The sequence below is a fragment of the Scyliorhinus torazame genome, chromosome 21 (genome assembly GCF_047496885.1).
Source record: "Scyliorhinus torazame isolate Kashiwa2021f chromosome 21, sScyTor2.1, whole genome shotgun sequence".
Taxonomy (NCBI): Eukaryota; Metazoa; Chordata; class Chondrichthyes; order Carcharhiniformes; family Scyliorhinidae; genus Scyliorhinus; species Scyliorhinus torazame.
Genome location: NC_092727.1, coordinates 7,090,964 through 7,110,939, shown reverse-complemented (window position 1 = coordinate 7,110,939; position 19,976 = coordinate 7,090,964). Strand labels below are relative to the sequence as shown.

Genomic DNA, 19,976 nt, shown 5'->3' with positions numbered 1-19,976 from the left:
TAATTGGAATTTTTTTCCCCCTTTAAGTTCATGTAATTGCTATTTGCAGCTTTATCTAATGATTTGTGGTTATCTTAAAGTGAGCAATGAATGTCATGGGTCGGCCTGCACCATGCTTTGTCTTCCTAAATATTTACGTAAGAGATGTGTGTGTCCAGAGGGAGTGAACAGCACAGTTTTATCATCCGGGGATGTTCGTTGTGATTGCCCGCATGGCTACACACTAAAGAACAACGTCTGCGTGAGGCAAGGTGAGTGTACAGTTGATATTCCTCTTTGTGATTACTGGGCCATGATGGCCCTTTCTTTTTAAACTCTTGGTAATTTAATCTCAGCATAGGAATTGGTGGTGTGATGTATGACCTTGCTGTCAAACGTTTGTTCGACTTGAAGTGTGTGCAAAATATGTCTTGTGCTTCCACAGTCAAATAGTCTGTTGATTTCATTACTCTTTTAGGTTAATGTATCAATGGAGTAATGTAAGCCATTATACCCAGCATACAAATACGAAACATGAGCAAGAGTGGGCCCTACAAAACGTGAACCTGTTTGCCATTCAACAAGATCTTGATTCATCTATGTCAGCCTCATTTTCCCAAGCTCTTCCCAAATCCCAAATTTCTTAATTCCAATAATGAGTTAAAGGAGGAAATTGAGGAGATGACGAGCCTCCATAATGAGTTAAAGGAGGAAATTGAGGAGATGACGAGCCTGTTTGTTGTCTAGTTGCCTTTTAATATTACAAATGAAAAGAAGCTAATAATTTTTACTATTTTTGAAGCACCATAGATGATGCCCAGTAAAATACTGCAAAGGGGCTGGTTTAGCACAGTGGGCTAAACAACCGGCTTGTAATGCAGAACAAGCCAGCAGCGCGGGTTCATTTCCCATACCGGCCTCCCTGAACAGGTGCTGGAATGTGGCGACTAGGGGCTTTTCACAGTAACTTCATTGAAGCCTACTTGTGACAATAAGTGATTATTATTATTAAATCTGAAATAAAAATTGGAAATGTGTTATGGGCCAGGGTTTAGAGAACGCATCATGGAAGTCACCTGACCCACAATTTCTAATAGATTGTGGTATGGGGCGCATACGGCCCACTACAGGTGTGGTACAGCAGAAATGGAAGAGTATTTTTAAAGCAAAACAATGTTTATTCTATGAACTCAAGTTAACCTTTTTAAAACATACAGTGAACATCTTAGCAACCATGAATTCAAATAAAACCCCCAAAGAATACAACACTTAAGTAATCTGTATGCTGTCCTTTTAACACCCAGAAGACTTAACAAACCTTTAAACCGAAACACATCAGGGTTTACATTCACTACTGAAAACATTTAAATTCTGAATTCACCAAACGATCACGAGATAGTCCTTCATGGCAGAGAGCTCAACAGTACAGCTGCTTTGTCTGACTTCAGCTGCAACACACTGAAAAACGAAACCCAAAAAGACAGAGACACACCCAAGCTTTTCTCAAAGTGAAACTAAAAAGCAGAACCAGAGCTCAGCTCCACCCACACTCTGACATCACTGCAGTAACATGAGCAGCCAAACATTTCTTAAAGCGACATTCTCATGACAAATGCTAGAAGCAATCATCGGGTTAGGAGTGAGGAAGTTACGGTTAATGTTTTAGATCTAATCTGGTTCTGATCAAAGGTCATTGGACCTGAAATGTTAACCCCGCCTTCTGGTCCTCCCCGATCCTGTCTGACCTTGGTTGGTGTTTCCAGCATTTTTGGATTTTTATGTAGTGTCAACTATCAATTTGCTCTTAATGTTGAGCCGCAAATGTTGACAAAATTTAGGACCTTATTATCTCCTTTTGAGGGTAGTCGTTGTATAATCGTCACCAAAAGCACTAACATTAGGATGCAGCTAAACTTTAATTTTTGCTGTATCAATTTGCAGCAGGCAGTACTTTCTTCATATTGTCGAGCTACTATTTGCACTCTGATCTCTGATGGGGTAGGTTTGTGTGTCATGTGAACAGATTTTAACTTATTTACCCTCACTCTCCTTAAATAAGCCCTGGTGTTCAGGAGACCCACCAGAATGCTTGTATGCTTTCAAAAACCTGATTAGCATTGGAGACGGTCAGGCAAATTGTTGTGAAGTGGCCTCATCAAGGGACCTATTTCCTTTATCCTGTCAGTTTTGTCTGCCAATGGAAACCTCGTAACAGCAAACAGACGTGACTAATAAATGCAACCTTGAGGTACAGAATCCTATTACACAATGATTGGGACCAAGTCATTTCTGGAGTTTGGGATTTTCTAGATTATAGAATTACATTAGAGTGCCTAACCACAGGTGTAAACCAGAAAGCAGTGTACATATAAATATTCACCTGAAACCCAAAATAGTGATAAAACATTGCAAAGTAGTAATAAAAACTTATTCAAATACAGTATTCTGCTCCTAAAGTGTTGTACTAAAATGATGCCACTCTGCTCAAAAACTTTTCCGGACATCTGGGATGGGATTTTCCGGTCGCACCTGTCCTGAAAATTCCCACCTGGGCTCAGCAGACCTTTAAATGACCTGTCAAATTGTCCATCCCACCTGACATGATTCCTGGGGTGGGCCGGACTGAAAATCTACACCCTGGTGTTTCCGATTCCTGATTTGGAATATGGGGCATCTTTGGCAAGTCCAGCATTTGTTGCCCATCACTAATTGCCCTTGAACTGGTCTTGCTAGGCCATTTCCGGGAACAGATAAGAATCCAGTTCATTGCTGTGGATCTTGAGTCGCACGCAATTGGCCAGACCAGGTAAGGAGTTCCTTCCCTAAAGGACATTTGTGAACCAGATGGATTTTTATGGCAGTTGTTTCATGGTCGTTGTCCCGACACCCTGGGCTAGTGCGTGGTCAATTCCAGCCCATCTTCACCCAGTGTTGCAACAAGTAAAATCGAAGTTACTTAAGTATCCAATGTCTTTGATTTGATCCAAAGTGGTACAGCTACCAGATTTGTAAATTTTTAACATCAGGTTTATGTGGATTGGTCATGCTAAATTGCCAGTGTCCAGGGATGTGCAGGTTAGATTATGGGGTTACGGATGTAGGGCAAGGTGGACGGGGGAGTGGACCTGGGTGGAAAGTTCTTTTGGAGGGTTAGTGCAGACCCGATGGGCTGAATGGCCTTCTGCACTGTTAAGTGATTCTATAAATAGCCTTTTATTATTTAACAGTAATTACTATTAAATAGGCAACAATAAACTGGGTTTACTACTATCTAATTGCCAACCAGCCCCCCAAACTCTCCCTACACGAACCACACACTGACACACACACACTGACACACACACACTGACACACACACACTGCCACACACACACTGCCACACACACACATGCCACACACACACATGCCACACACACACATGCCACACACACACATGCCACACACACACACATGCCTCTCCCACACTCTCTCTCACACACACATTCTCTCTCTCTCTCTCTCTCACACACACATTCTCTCTCTCTCTCTCTCTCTCTCTCTCTCTCACACACACACACTCTCACACACTCTCACACACTCTCACACACTCTCACACACTCTCACACACTCTCACACACTCTCACACACTCACTCATACTCACTCATACTCACTCTCTCTCTCTCTCTCTCTCTCTCTCTCTCTCTCTCTCTCTCTCTCTCTCTCTCTCTCACACACACACTCTCACACTCACTCACACTCACACTCACACTCACACCGATACAAAGCGGGAAAAGGTGGTGGAGAGGGAAGAAAATAATCATTGAAAAATAAAAGCTAGGTATCTTTGACTGCAGATGGATATCTTCCATTTAGATCCTTTCTTGGTTTATAGGCTTCCTTCAGTTTGTAAACTCACTGTAGACTCGCAGAGACAGCACTCAGCCAGCAGCCGAGCGTGGGAAGGAGAAAACACAGCTTCGGACTGCGAGGGTCTCGTGTCTTCTGCTGGGTTCTCTCCAAAAAACCCTAGCTGGCAGGAACCAATCGATGTCTGTTGCCAGGCCTAGCATTTTTTTCCCCCCTGGCCGGCAGCCAACCAATCGAACTGCAACCCCCCCCCCCAAATCTGCTGGGTGCCAGAAAGTCTTGGATTTCCTTTTCCCAAATAGGAGACTTGAGGACATAGTGTTCCAGTGGTCAAGCCAGTTGGCCATTTGAAACTTTGAATTCGGTCCTTCTTCCGCTCTACTTGAGGTGTATCTCAATTAGCGATTCTCGGACAAAAAAAAAACATAACATAAAAGAAATGGGAACAAAGGGAAATCAAAAGTAAGGACTCTACTAACACCATCATTAGACTTTGTTGAAATCAAATTTACCATCCACTGATTCTGAGAGCATTACTCTGGGTCTATGGATTACTGGTCCAGTGACATTACCACTGTACCACCACCTGCAGGTTATTAACTCTGTGCTTGCTTGTTAGAGTTAAAATAACTTCTGCAAAACAATTGTGTTTTATGAAAGGTAAAGCTGTTTCCTGCCAGTACCACGTCACTATAATACAGGGAAGGAAAGTTGGTATTGTGAAAGAAGAAGCTTTTGTTTGTTTGCAGGTGGTCCATAATCTTGGAAGGTGCAAAGTGCTGCAACAAATTTATTTCTAAATGGGATTATTTCAATGCCTTTTCTGGTTTTGTACTATTATTTAGTATTATCTTCTTCCCCCTGAAATTACCTGATATCCGTGCAGCCTTTCCCTTTTTGAGGGCATGAGAATTTCTGCTTTTTCTTGGAACTAATCACCTGTTCCTTTAAATTTGTGTTTATTTTATTATAGAGCTTACTTGTTTGCCTAACCAGTACAGGTGCTCCAATGGCAAATGTATCAGCAGCATTTGGAAGTGTGATAATGATAATGACTGTGGCGATTACAGTGATGAATCAAATTGCCGTAAGTATAGTTTAAATTTAGCGGCTATGCCAAGTACTTGCAATTATCTCTGTAGGATAAATCTGCAATAACAAATTATGCCTAAAATTTCACTGGGATGTTTATATTGCATGTGAGACGTAGTGGAATATCTTGCCTGCTTTATCGTGTAAGATTAGCCCCCTCATCTTTCCTATCAAACACAAAACCTTGCATGGCACCAGGAGTTTGTAGTAATGAAATTTGGCTACTTTGCTGTATTTTGTCCACTTATGCAAACTGAGGATGTGTTATCATAGTGTTATGATGTATGAGTTTAATAAACAGTATTTTTTTTCTCCTTTTCATAGCAACAGTTGTTTGTGATCCTGATTCTCAATTCAAATGTCGGTCATCGGGGATGTGTATTCCACTGTCATACAAATGTGATCGTGAAGATGACTGTGGGGATGATAGTGATGAGGAGCAGTGCTGTAAGTGATTTCAGAAGCCTTACTCACATTTACTTAATTGGCTATAGCAAACCATGGCACTCTGTGGTGTCCTTAATAAACTTGAAGTTGCATTTTGTTTCATTGTTTTCTTAAACCTGTTCAGGTGATTTTGTTTTCTGGTATAGACTGCTTGCACTTTGAACCTTCTCCAGCAGAGGGCAGGCACAAACCTCTATCCAACTAACTGGGAGGCATTTTCACTAACTGAGTAAACTCATTTACTTTCCACATATATGTGTGTGTGTGTGTGTGTATATATATATATATATATACACACACATCACATACCCTTCCTGGCCTCCTTCCCCAGTGGCTAGGTGTCTGCCAGATGCCTGCAACTGAGATTGGTAAAGCCTGGTGAGGAGAATATCTTGAGCTGGAACCCAGCTGACAGGCCATTTTCCATATTCCAATTTTAATATATTACAGCTCAAAACCAAAAGTCTATCCTAACCATTAGCAATTCAGTTTAATCCATGCACCGAAGATAGAAGGAAAATGTATTAAAACAGCTGCTGTTAAGCTGCTCTCATCTAAGTCAGTAGAATTTGGCAAACTGGGGAGTTTAAAAAAATATATATTTTATTCAAATTTTTTTCCGGCCAAACAAAACAGTACAAAATTTTTTCCCTTTTTACAACAATAAAACAATATAAATAATAGTGACCGTTTTTTAACAAATAAATAAATAATATATAAACTAAATGGCAACTGCCATAACAAAATATTAACTCTCCCAAATAATAAAGTCAAACAAGCCAATATACATGTCCAAGTAAAAATATCCATACAAAAACACCCCTGAGGACCCACCCGAGCCCCCCCCCCCCTCCCCCTGGGTTGCTGCTGCTGCTATTTTCCCAGTTCCTTTATCGTTCTGCGAGATAGTCAATGAACGGTTGCCACCGCCTGGTGAACCCTTGAGCCGAACCTCTTGGTGCGAACTTTATCCGTTCCAGTTTTATAAACCCTGCCATGTCGTTTATCCAGGCCTCCACGCCTTAGCTTCCTTCCACATTAACAATATCCTTCTCCAGGCTACTAGGGACGCAAAGGCCAAAACATCAGCCTCTCTCGCCTCCTGCACTCCCGGCTCTTCTGCAACCCCGAATATAGCCAACCCCCAGCTTGGCTCGACCCGGACCCCCACCACCTTTGAAAGCACATTTGCCACCCCCACCCAGAACCCATGCAGTGCCGAGCATGACCAAAACATGTGGGTGTGGTTCGCTGGGCTTCTCGCGCATCTCCCGCACCTATCCTCTACCCCGAAAAATTTACTGAGCCTTGCTCCGGTCATGTGCGCCCTGTGCAAGACCTTGAATTGTATCAGGCTAAGCCTGGCACACGAGGACGAAGAGTTTACCCTGCGTAGGGCATCTGCCCACAGCCCCTCTTCGATCTCTTCCCCCAGCTCATCTTCCCATTTTCCCTTCAGCTCATCCACCATGATCTCCCCCTCGTCTCTCATTTCCCTGTATATATCTGACACCCTACCATCCCCCACCCATGTCCCCAAAATCACTCTATCCTGAATCTCCTGCGTCGGGAGCTGCGGAAATTCCCTCACCTGTTGCCTCACAAAAGCTCTCACTTGCGTATACCGACATGCATTCCCCTGGGGCAACCCGTATTTTTCCGTCAGTGCTCCCAGACTCTCAAACGTCCCGTCTAGGAACAGATCCCTCAGTTGCACAATCCCTGCTCTCTGCCATGTTCTAAATCCCCCATCTATTCTCCCCGGGACAAACCTATGATTATTCCTTATCGGGGACCGCACCGAGGCACCCGTCATTCCCTTATGCCGTCTCCACTGCCCCCAAATTTTCAGCGTTGCCACCACCACTAGACTTGTGGTGTATTTCTTCGGGGAGAATGGCAAGGGCCAATGCTTGTAGGCTGGTTCCTTTACAGGACGCCATTTCCAGTCTCTTCCACGCCGCTCCCTCCCCTTCTCCCATCCACTTACACACCATTGAGATATTGGCGGCCCAATAATAATCACTTAAGCTCGGCAGTGCCAGTCCCCCCCTATCCCTGCTACGCTGCAAAAAAACCCTCCTCACTCTCGGGGTCTTCCCAGCCCACACAAAGCTCATAACACTCTTCTCAATTTTTTTGAAAAAAGCCCTCGTAACCATCACCGGGAGGCACTGGAACACAAAAAGAAATCTCGGGAGGACTATCATTTTGACCGCCTGCACCCTACCCACCAGTGACAGGGACACCATGTCCCATCTCTTAAAATCCTTCTCCATCTGTTCCACCAATCGTGTTAAATTAAGCCTATGTAGGGTTATCCAGCTCCTGGCTATCTGGATCCCTAAGTACCGGAAATCTCTTGTTACCCTCCTCAGCGGTAAATCATCTATTCCCCTGCTCTGCTCCCCCGGATGCACCACAAACAACTCACACTTCCCCATATTCAATTTGTACCCCGAAAATTCCCCAAACTCCGAGTGTCCGCATTATCTCAGGCATCCCCTCCACTGGGTCCGCAACATACAGCAATAGATCATCTGCATACAATGATACCCGGTGTTCTTCTTCTCCCCTGAGTACTCCCCTCCACTTCCTAGAGCCCCTCAGTGCTATGGCCAGCGGCTCAATTGCCAATGCAAACAGTAACGGAGACAGGGGACACCCCTGTCTTGTCCCTCTATAAAGACGGAAGTAGTCGGACCTCTGCCTGTTCGTGATCACACTTGCCACCGGGGCTCTATATAGCAGCTGTACCCATCCAATAAACCCCTCTCCAAAACCAAATCTCCTCAACACTTCCCATAGGTAGTCCCACTCCACTCTGTCAAATGCTTTCTCAGCGTCCATCGCCACCACTATCTCCGCCTCCCCTTCCGGCGGGGACATCATCATCACCCCTAGCAGCCTCCGTATATTCGTGTTCAGCTGTCTCCCCTTAACGAACCAAGTTTGATCCTCGTGGACCATCCCCGGGACACAATCCTCTATCCTTGTCGCCATCACCTTGGCCAGGAGCTTAGCATCCACGTTCAGGAGGGAAATAGGCCTGAAAGACCCGCACTGCAGCGGGTCTTTTTCCTTCTTTAAGAGTAACGATATCGTCGCCTCTGACATAGTCGGGGGCAACTTCCCCCTTTCCCTGACCTCATTAAAGGTTCTCGTCAAAAGCGGGGCCAGTAGGTCCATGTATTCCTATAAAATTCCACTGGGAACCCATCCGGCCCCGGGGCCTTCCCCGCCTGCATGCTCCCAATCCCCTTTACCACCTCCTCCACCTCAATCCGTGCTCCCAGTCCCGCCCTCTCCTGCTCCTCCACCTTCGGGAATTCCAGCCGATCTAGGAAATGCATCATTCCCTCCTTCCCTTCCGGGGGCTGAGCCTTATACAGCCTCTCGTAGAATGCCTTAAACACCCTGTTCACCCTCTCCGCTCCCCATTCCATCTCACCTTCCTCATCCCTCACCCCACCTATCTCCCTCGCCGTTCCTCTCTTCCTCAGTTGTTGGGCCAGTAACCAGCTTGCCTTCTCTCCAGACAGATACTGTACTCCCTGTGCCCTCCTCCACTGTGCTTCTGCCTTGCCCGTGGTCAGCAGGTCAAATTCCATATGTAGCCTTTGTCTTTCCCTGTACAATCCCTCCTCCGGAGCCTCTGCATATTGCCTATCTACCCTCAGAAGTTCTCTCACCAGTCGCTCCCTTTCTTTGCTCTCTTGCTTCCCTTTATGGGCCCTTATGGATATCAGTTCCCCTCTGACCACCGCCTTTAGTGCCTCCCAGACCACTCCCACCTGGACCTCTCCGTTATCATTAAGCTCCAGGTACCTTTTGATACATCCCCTCACCCTTAGACATAGCCCCTCATCCGCCAACAACCCCATATCCAATCTCCAGAGTGGGTGCTGCTCCTTTTCCTCTCCTACCTCCAGATCTACCCAATGTGGAGCGTGGTCCGAAATGGCTATGGCCATGTACTCCGTCCCTGTCACCTTCGGAATCAGTGCCCTTCCCAGGACAAAAAAGTCTATCCGTGAATACACCTTGTGAACATGGGAGAAAAATGAAAACTCCTTACTCCTAGGCCTAATAAATCTCCAGGGGTCTACTCCTCCCATCTGCTCCATGAAGTCCTTAAGCACCTTGGCCGCTGCCGGCCTCCTCCCGGTCTTAGACCTAGACCGGTCCAGCCCTGGATCAAGCACCGTATTGAAGTCTCCCCCCATTACCAGCTTTCCCGCCTCCAGGTCCGGGATACGCCCCAGCATACGCTTCATGAAGTTTGCATCATCCCAGTTCAGGGCGTATACGTTCACCAGAACCACCGCCTCCCCTTGCAATCTGCCACTCACCATCACGTATCTAATGTCCCACTGTCCGCCACTGTGGTCTTTGCCTCAAACATTACCCATTTCCCCACTAAAAAAGCCACCCCCCTAGTCTTCGCATCTAAGCCCGAATGGAACACCTGCCCCACCCATCCTTTACGTAGTCTGACCTGATCTGCCAGTTTCAGGTGCGTCTCCTGCAACATGACCACATCTGCCTTTAAGTTCTTTAGGTGTGCGAGTACCCGTGCCCTTTTAATCGGCCCATTCAGCCCTCTCACGTGATCAGCCGGGGTGGGGGGCTCTTTACCCCCCCCCATGTCGACTAGCCAGCCCCTTTTCTACCCCAGCTCCTCACCCGGTTCCCACGTACCCGTATATCCCACCGACGGTGCTCTCCCATCCCGACCACCCCGCCCCATAACAGCTCCCCCTTCCCCTTAGCAGCAGCAACCCAGTTAACTCTCTTCTCTTTCCCCCCCCCTCCCCCCCCCCCCAAACAGCAGCAACCCAGTTAACTCTCCCCCCCCCCCCCCCCCCCCCCCCCTGCTAGATCCCTTTCTAGCGTAGTTGCACCCCCCATGTTGCTCCCAGAAGTCAGCAAACTCTGGCTGACCTCGGCTTCCCCAGTTTGTCCTCGGCCCCTCATTGTGCGAGGCCCCTTCCTTCCTGCGTCCCCGTTCCAGCCACAATTACCACTGAGCAAAGCCCGTGTTTCGCACTCGGCTCCGCCCCTGATGGCGCAGTTCCCTTCTCCTTCCCCTTTCCTTCCCACCGGCGCCCACAGTTCCCCATACTCCTCCTCCCTCCCCCCCCCCCCCCCCAACGAGGGGAAAAGAGAAGTTACAAAATTGAAAAAATCCCCCCCCCCCTTCCCCTTCCTCGTCCCACATAATCACCCCACCACTTTATTACAGAAGCTTTTTCTCTCGCCAGACTATTCCAGCTTCTCGTCCACAATGAATGTCCACGCCTCTTCTGCCGTCTCAAAGTAGTGGTGCTTCCCTTGGTGTGTGACCCACAGTCTCGCCGGCTGCAATATTCCAAATTTAACCTTTTTGTGGAGCACCGCCTTGGCCCGGTTGAAACTTGCCCTCCTTCTCGCCACCTCCGCACTCCAATCCTGGTACACGCGGATCACCGCGTTCTCCCACCTGCAGCTCCGAGTTTTCTTCGCCCATCTTAGAACCATCTCTCTGTCATTGTAGCGGTGAAACCTCACCACTATGGCTCGAGGTATTTCTCCTTCCTTTGGTCTTTGCGCCAGAACTCTAAGCTCCCTCTTCCTCCAAAGGGCCCGTCGGGGCCTCCGATCCCATTAGCGAGTGAAGCATCGTACTCACATATGCCCCGACGTCTGCCCCCTCTGTGCCTTCGGGAAGACCCAAGATTCTTAAATTCTTCCTCCTCGAGTTATTCTCCAGGGCTTCCAACCTCTCCACACACCTTTTGTGCTGTGCCTCGTGCGTCTCTGTCTTCACCACCAGGCCCTGTATTTCATCCTCATTCTCCGCAGCCTTTGCCTTCACGACCCGAAGCTCCAACTCCTAGGTCCTCTGCGCCTCCTTTAGCCCTTCAATCGCCTGTAGCATCGGGGCCAACACCTCCTTCTTCAGCTCTTCCACACAGTGCCGCAGGAACTCTTGTTGCTCCGGGCCCCATACCTAACAGCCACCTTCCAACGCCATCTTGCTTCGAGCTTCCCTTCCTTGCCGCTGCTCCAGTGGATCCACTGCAATCCGGCCGCTATCCTCTCCTTTATCCATATTTATCCGGGGGGGATTCCCTCCTATTTCACCGCACAATGATTTTGGCCGTTAAAAATTGCCGTTGGGGCTCCTAATAAGAGCCCAAAAGTCTGTTTCAACGGGAGGTGCCGAAACGTGCGACTTAGCTGGTCATCGCCGCACCCAGAACCCACTGGGTAGTTTTTTTAATGGAACAATTTGAGTGCTCAACCATGTTGCTTTCCCCAAGCCAGTATTTGGTCATTGGAAATCTGGGTTATTGTGTTTCTGGGTTCTTGAGAAGCTTATCAAATTTTTTTAATTTTAAAAAAAAAAAAAAAAAAAAAATTTTTTTTTTTTTTTGGCAACATAAGGTTCCATTAGTTTGGCCTTCCATCCAAATTTTTAAGATATTAAAACCCAATCCATGGAAACACATAAGGAGCTTCTATTGGTTAATGTTTTGAAAATATTTTTCCAGTCCTGTCTTTTTGTACCGCACTTTTTCGATTTGCAGGTTGGATACAAGTGGGTCTTCGACAAAGAATTTGTTGCTTCTCGCAAAATTAATCACTTGGAAACATGACTTGCAAGACTTCTAATGATCCATGTTGATGTCGAGGTGTTCTCCCCAGGCAGTACATTATTGACAATCGATGTGCTGCCCTCTGATATTCTGTTTCTATAAATTAGTCAGCTTAAATGTGCTGAAAACTTGAATTTGACAGATGAAACAAATTTACTATATAAAAAATTCATTAGAGGAACTGGGACAAATCCTGCATCTAGCCCCAACACAACTAAGTATTCCTGTGCTAGTCAAGCTGTGACAAATCGGAGGTTTCTTTTTAAAAGGTCACATAAGATTATGCAAACAAATTGAATGGGTCCTTTGTACATCACTCTTATCAAAGTGTAAACCTTGGCATTGTAATTCTTTTCCCTTAAAACCCCGACAGCATTGAACAGCTGTAAGAGTGACGAATTTACTTGCGCCACTGGCATGTGCATTCGCTCGTCTTGGACGTGTGATGGGGACAATGACTGCCGAGATTGGTCAGATGAACTAAACTGCACAGGTAAGTAATCATGAATTTGTTGCTGTGAACTTTGTTGGGATTTAAGTTGGTTAGTTCTTTGGGTTTGTTTTTGAAAAGAGGTGATGTAGCATTCCCCTGGCTCATTTTTGGTAAACGGTTAGCCGAGTGTCTTAAAACCATCAGAGGTCCGGAGTTTATTCCCAGTGCATATGATTATGTGGGCAGCCAGTTTACTATATTTATAACAGTTCGTATCCAAAATGAGCCAGGAGAGCCAAGATCTAATACTAGTTACAATGCTATTTTTTTGGAAAGATCAACGTCCTGAAATATTTTTTGAAGTTTATTAAATTTAAGCAAGGAGCAACATTTTGATTCCGTTTCTTATTGGCGTAAGTACTGTGCTGTGACATAAGTACTATGCAGTTCTAGCCATGGCAGAGGAATTAATAATCTGAGATAATGGGTTCATTTGGTTTTAATTGTTGCGTTAAGAGTAAACTCCAGTATGAAAACCAGGCATGCAGTTTGGTCACTTGGCACTTGTGTAGTGTTTTCAAGCTGTTTCATTGGTGGGGACATATTAAGAGAATGAATGTTACGGTGGAGAATTAAATTAATTGACTGAAACCTTCTGTCCTCATTCGTGGCTGGGATTTTCCACTGCTGCTGAGAGTGAATGGAGAATTGGCTAGAACGCCAAATTTCTGTTGCTTGCAGTGGGTCCCACCAAGGATGAGACTGGAGAATCCGACACATCGTGAGCCCAGAACCTCCGTTCTCGGGGGGGGGGGGGGGGGGGGGGCGCAAAAACCGGAAGTCTCCACGTAAGGACTGCTCCAGTAGTAATAGTTGATGGGCAATTATCCTGCACTGGGAATCATCAGATCCTCTGATTTAACTTGGAGACTTTGGATGGTTCCGACTCTTAACAGAATAGTTACCCAGAGAAAAGTAACGATTTAAAACCACTTCTAATTCCTGAGCAACTGCACTCCTGACGCCAACCCCACCCCCACCCTACCCACTTATAGATTTCCTTTCTCCCTGGCTTCTTATAGTGCATTTAAACATGCGGACCGTTAAACTTATTTGGCTTGTGGCACTAGTGTCGCAAAAAGGTGGTGTGGCTTTAGTTACCCTGCATTGGAAGATGTGGGGAACCAGGCAGACTACACACCTGACTAGGCTCGGGTCAGAAGAGTGGGTGAGAAATGTGCCACTCTTGCCCAGGGTAAGTAAAAAGAAGCAGAATGGCAATCCCGATGTTAGTCCGTCCTTGGAAGTTCTGGGGGTATTTAAACCTCCTTCCGAAATAAGAAAATGAGGCATTTTCGAAGTAAGCGGACTTGATTTGTGCGTTGATCACTTTAAATTAAAGTTCTGTGACGAGTAGTGGATTGAACATGAAACTCTGTTAGAAATTCTAATTTGCACTTTTGAAGAATGATATTTGACTAAAATGCATGCTTTAGCTAGCATACTGCATAGCAGAAGCACATTTGAACTCAGGAAGTTGCTTTCAATTGTATGTAATTTCATTGCTGGTGTGTCACAAGAAACATTAATGCTTCATCATTGCTGTTCTTCAGCAAGTAAACACACCTGTGACACAAGCAACTTTTCATGTCGCAACGGACACTGTATCCCACTCAGGTGGATTTGTGATGGGGATGATGATTGCCGTGATGGATCTGATGAAGATTTGACTCGCTGTGGTAAGAACTCTGTGGATACGCCTTGCGTACTTCCTATATTTCTCTCGCTATTTTGTAATCTGGTAGTAGCTAAAATAAACAATGAGATTTTACTTGGTTTAATGGTGAAAACCAGGTTCTAGTCCAGTCTCCGTTAATATAATTCAAGCTGCCAGAAATGTGGTCGATAGCCCTCTGTCCTGGGGATACTGTATTAAAATCACTATCTCTATCTAGTGTATTTTGGAGTGCCGAGAAATAGAAAATGTGTTACAGATTTGAATTATTACAAAGTCGCAGTTAAGCAGCCTCGGGATTAAAAAAAAATTAACTGTGCTATGTTTCTTTATCAACCATTTATATTCACCTGATGTTGTCAAAGTAGCAAAGTAATAAAACATTAATGAAACAAAATAAGCCAGGCCACACAAATTACTTCAGATGACAAAACGTTAGGTGAAAGAGAGCAAGATTTTGCTGAGTCTCTTAAAGGAGGGAAGCGAGACGGGTGGAGAGGTGTACAGAAGGATTTCCAGAGCTTGAGGCCTCGGCAACTGAAGGCATGGCCACCAATGGTGGAGCAATTATAATTGGAAATGCACACAAGATTGTGGAGGAGTGCAGCTATCTTGGAAGATTGTGGAGAAATATGGAGACAGCGAGAGGGGTGGGGCCATGGAGGAATTTGAAAACCAGAATGGGAATTTTAAAGTCCAGATATTGGCTCAGCAAGCACAGGGATGATCGAGGAATGGGACTGGCTGCATGTTAAGACATAAGCAGTAGAGTTTTGGATGACCTCCAGGTTAGAAGGGAGACCAACCATGGGTGCATTGAAATCGTCGAGTCTTTGGCATAAAAAAGGCATGAATGAGAATTTCAGCCGCAGATGAGCTGAAGCAGGAGCAAACTCAAGAGGTGTTCGAAGTATAAACAGGTCGTCTCGGTGATCGCACAAATAAAAGATCAGAAGTTAATCTCAGGATCAAGTATGGTGTTGAGGTGCCATACAGACTGGCCTAATCTCTGACCAGGAAGAACTGGGGTCACTTGTTAGGGAACAGAGTTTTGAGTGGGGAGTGAAAGCAGCGGCTTACGTCTTCCCCAGTATTTAAGAACATAGAACATACAGTGCAGAAGGAGGCCATTCGGCCCATTGAGTCTGCACCGACCACTTAAGCCCTCACTTCCACCCTATCCCAATAACCCCTCCTAACCTTTTCAGACACTCAGGGCAATTTAGCATGGCCAATGCACCTAACCTGCACGTCTTTGGTCTGTGGGGGGAAACCGGAGTGCATGGAGGAAACCCACGCAGACACGGGGAGAACGTGCAGACTCTGCACAGTCAGTGACCCTGCGGGGAATCAAACCTGGGGCCCTGGTGCTGTGAAGCCACAGTGCTAGCCACGTGTGCTACCGTGCTGCCCCACATTTAATTGGAGGAACTTACTCATTAGTAGTATGTGTCAGATAAACAATTTGATAATTTAATAGCAGTGGAGGAGTCGAGAGCAGAGATGGTGAGGTAGAGGGTGAGTATTGTCAGGGTACAATATAATGCTGATCTACATTTGGGTCTGGAACAAAGGTACGGTATTTTGCTACCAATATTTGACTTGTTAATTTTGAGTACAACATCACCTCAATAGGGTTACAGATATTTATCTGATTCCAAGTTCAATTCATGAAAAAGGCAAGTTTTTGTCACTTTGATCTGTAGATGGTTCTTCACAGTAATTCCATCGCAGTGTCAATGTAAGCCTACTTGTGATATTAATAAAGGTTCTTCTTATTGTGACATTGCACTGTGAGTAATGGCATGCACGCTAATGATGCTTGGGACCTAATCTGGTTCATGCGCAGTTAACTTAGCCAGGTACATTACGCATTTACTAATGCAAAATGCTGTGGATGCTGGAAATCTGAAAATGCTAGAAATGTTCAGGTCTGACAGCATCAGTGGAGAAGGAAAGAGTTGCTTCAGGCTGACGATTTCATCCGAATTCTGAGATTAGGGGCGGGATTCTCCACCAACCGGCAGGGCGAGCCATCCCGGCGCCGAGGAGTGGCGTGAATCCAGTGCCAGACCGCCCGGAAGGTGCTGAATACTCTGCACCTTCAGGGGTTAGGCAGGCGGCGGCAGGGTTGGCGCCACGTAAGCTGGCGCCGAAGAGCTTGGCGCTGCGCCGAAGGGCCTCCGCTGGCAAGCACGAGTTGGCGCATGCACGGGAGCGCTAGCGTGTGCTGGCGTCATCCCAGCGCATGCGCAGGGGGGTTCTTCTCCGCGCCGGCCATTGCGGACCGTTACACCGGCTGGCGCGGAGGGAAAGAGTGCTCCCACATCACAGGTCCGCCCGCAGATCGGTGGGCCCCGATCACGGGCCAGACCACAGTGCCCCCCCCCCCCCTCCCCCCCCCCCCCCCCCTCCGAGGACTCCGCAGGCCGCCTGCAGAGCCAGGTAAGGACCTGGTCTAATTTACGCCGGCGGGGCCAGCCGAAAATTGGAGGCCACTCAGCCTATCGCGGGGTGGAGAATCGGCGGGGGGGGGGGGGGGGGGGGGGGGGCGGCGGCGCTGGCAACGACCCCTGACCGGCGCAACGGCCCTCGACCGGCGCAGTGCGATTTCCGCCCCCGCCGAAAAACCAGCGCCGGAGAATCCGGGGGCGGGATTCCCTCCCCCCCCCCCCCCCCCGCTGCCGATTCTCCGGCCCGGCGGGGGGTCGGAGAATCCTGCCCTAGGAGTCATATCGATAAGGGTGCAAACTTATCAATATCTGAAGTGTGGAAATCTGCTGCTGTGGTAATAACAAATATGCAGAGACTGTTTTGTGGTCCTTGCTCTGTCTGCATTTGCTTTTCCAAATTAAACACCATTTTATTAGTACACCAATTGCTATTTGGCAAGCCAAGTTCTTGTATTCTCGACAGTACTGCTTAATGTTTTGAGCTGCATGATCTGGCTGGTTTTGTGTATGTCTTTATTAATTCCAAAATGTCTTGGTACATTTGTCTATTTTCCCCTTTTCCACCCTATTACCCAGATAATACCACGTGTAATGGATTTCACTGTAGCAATGGTAGCTGTATTGCACTGACCAAAGTTTGCAACGGTGTACCAGACTGTACTGACCGATCAGATGAGCAAAACTGCAGTGAGTTTTTTTTTTTACTCTTCAGCTGTAATTAAGCTTGCATAATTCAATTTGACAAATCTTTATTGCAAGAGGTTGGGACAACACTGCCTAATAACATAGTGCTCTTAAATACTCATAACATATGATTGTGCACCAACAATTTGGTTTAGTTCAATAGATGCAAGAATACTTGGGCATATTTTATCATGAACAGAAAGGATTGGAGGCCTGCTCAAGGACAATCTAGTGGTATATTTCTCTATTAGCATAGTTAATAGCTAATGGGTAATTTTCTTCCAACTTCTAGAAAGTTACTGTATTGTTATGAATCTTGTTTCTGTATTCTTAACTCCCAAATGATATGGTTGTTTTTCTTCCTCTGGATGGAACCATTATTTTAAATGTATTTCCCTTTCCCTGCATCGATGCTATGGGAAGAAAGTTGCTGTTATTTATAGATTAAACCTGGAAGCCTACCTTGTTCTTCTCTCTCATCTGTTTTCCAGATCCTTTGTGCTCTCAGTATATGAGTTTTGTCTGTAAGGACAAACGGCGGTGCCTTAACAGCTTCATGTTGTGTGATGGAACCCCACAATGCGACGATGGTTCAGATGAAGATCCAAATTATGCATTCTGTTGTATGTATCTATTTAGTAATTCTTTACCATATTAAGATAAAAGTTGGAAAGTCTGCTGAGATGACTAGAGATGACACAGCGGTTAGCACTGCTGCCTCACAGCATCAGGGACCTGGGTTAAATTCTAGCCTTGGGGGACTGTGTGGAATTTGCACTTTCTCCTCATGTCTGCGTAGGTTTTCTCCCACAGTCCAAAGATGTGCAGGTTAGCTGGATTGACCATGCTAAATTGCCCATGAGTGTCCAAAAGGTTAGGTGGGGTTATGGGGATAGGGTGGGGGCTTGGGCCCAGATAGGGTGCTCTTTCAGAGGGTCGGAACAAATTCTATGAGCCGAATGGCCTCCTGCACTGTAGAGATTCTATATTCTATGTAGTTCATTGGTGAAATATTTCCAGCACTTATTGTGAATGTGCAAACTGGATGTAACATAGAACAGTACAGTACAGGCCCTTCAGCCCACGATGTTGTGCCGACCATTGATCCTAATCTAAGATCAACCTAACCTACACCCCTTCAATTTACTGCTGTCCATGTGCCTGTCTAAGAGTCGCTTAAATGTCCCTAATGACTCTGACTCCCCCACCTCTGCTGACGGTGCATTCCGCACACCCACCACTCTCTGTGTAAAGAACTCTGACATCTCCCCTATACCTCCCTCCAATCATCTTAAAATGATGTCCCCTCGTGACAGCCATTTCCACACTGGGGAAAAGTCTCTGGCTATCCACTCCATCCATGCCTCTCATCACTTTGTACACCTCTATCAAGTCACCTCTCTGCCTTCTTCGTTCCCGTGAGAAAAGCCCTAGCTCCAATAACCTTTCTCAGTCCAGGCAGCATCCTTGTAAATCTCCTCTGTACCCTCTCCAAAGCATCCACATCCTTCCTATAATGAGGCGGCCAGAACTGACACAATGGGCGCGATTCTCCGAGCCCTGCGCCGGGCCGGAGAATCGGCGCAACCGCGCCATGACGCGCCGACGCTGGCGCGCGATTCTCCGAGGGCTCCTTCACCAGGAGGGGCCTCCGATGGGGTTTGCCCTGCGATCGACAGGCCGGCCTCTTTTTCTTCCCCCCCCCCCCCCCTCCCCTCCCAGGCCAGGCTTGCTTTGTTGCGCGGCCGGGCCCTGAACCCCGACGCCATGTTGAGTCGGGGCCGGCGCTGAAGTTGGCGTGGCGCCCATTTGCCGCTGGGACGGGAGGCTGGAGCGGCGTGAACCGCTCCAGCGCCATGCTGGCCCCCTGTGGGGTCGTCCCCGTGCCCATTGCGCGCCGTTGTGAAGCGCGACGGCATTCACGACGGCGCCAACACTTGGTCTCCATTTTGGAGAATCGCTCCCAATATTTCAAGTGTGGTCGAACTAGAGTTTTATAAAGCTGCAGCGAAACCTCGCGGCTCTTAAACTCAATCCCCCTGTTAATGAAAGCCAACACACCATATGCCTTCTTAACAATCCTATCAACCTGGGTGGCAACTTTGAGGGATCTATTTACGTGGACCCCAAGATCGCTCTGTTCCTCCACACTTCCAAGAATCTTGCCTTTAACCTCATATTCAGCATTCAAATTCGACCTACCAAAATGAATCACTTTACATTTATCAAGGTTGAACTCCATCTGCCACTTCTCAGCCCAGCTCTGCATCCTGTCAATGTCCTGTTGTAATCTGCAGCAACCCTCCATACTATCTACAACTCCACCAACCTTCGTGTCATCGGCAAACTTACTAACCCACCCTTCCACTTCCTCATCCAAGTCATTTCTAAAAACCACAGAGCAGCGGTCCCAGAACAGATCCTTGCGGGACACCACTGGTCACCGACCTCCAGGCGGAATACTTTGCATCTACTACCACTCGCTGTCTTCTTTCGGCCAGCCAATTCTGTATCCAGACAGCCAAATTTCCCTGTATCCCATGCCCCCTAACTTTCTGAATGAGCCTACCATGGGGAACCTTATCAAATGCCTTACTGAAATCCATATACACCACATCCATTGCCCGACCTTCATCAGTGTGTCTCGTCGCATCCTCAAAGAATT

At 46.9% G+C, this 19,976-nt stretch overlaps 1 protein-coding gene across 1 annotated transcript in view; it reads left to right on the top strand.

Annotated features, from left to right (window-relative positions):
- Nucleotides 1-19,976, top strand: part of sorl1 (sortilin-related receptor, L(DLR class) A repeats containing) — a 227,127-nt gene that overhangs the window by 156,957 nt on the left and 50,194 nt on the right. Inside the window, exons 22-28 of the mRNA XM_072486394.1 lie at nt 81-251; nt 4,800-4,913; nt 5,243-5,365; nt 12,380-12,499; nt 14,053-14,178; nt 17,204-17,314; nt 17,803-17,934. Of these exons, the coding sequence (XP_072342495.1) occupies nt 81-251; nt 4,800-4,913; nt 5,243-5,365; nt 12,380-12,499; nt 14,053-14,178; nt 17,204-17,314; nt 17,803-17,934 (897 nt within the window). The remainder of the gene's footprint in view (nt 1-80; nt 252-4,799; nt 4,914-5,242; nt 5,366-12,379; nt 12,500-14,052; nt 14,179-17,203; nt 17,315-17,802; nt 17,935-19,976) is intronic.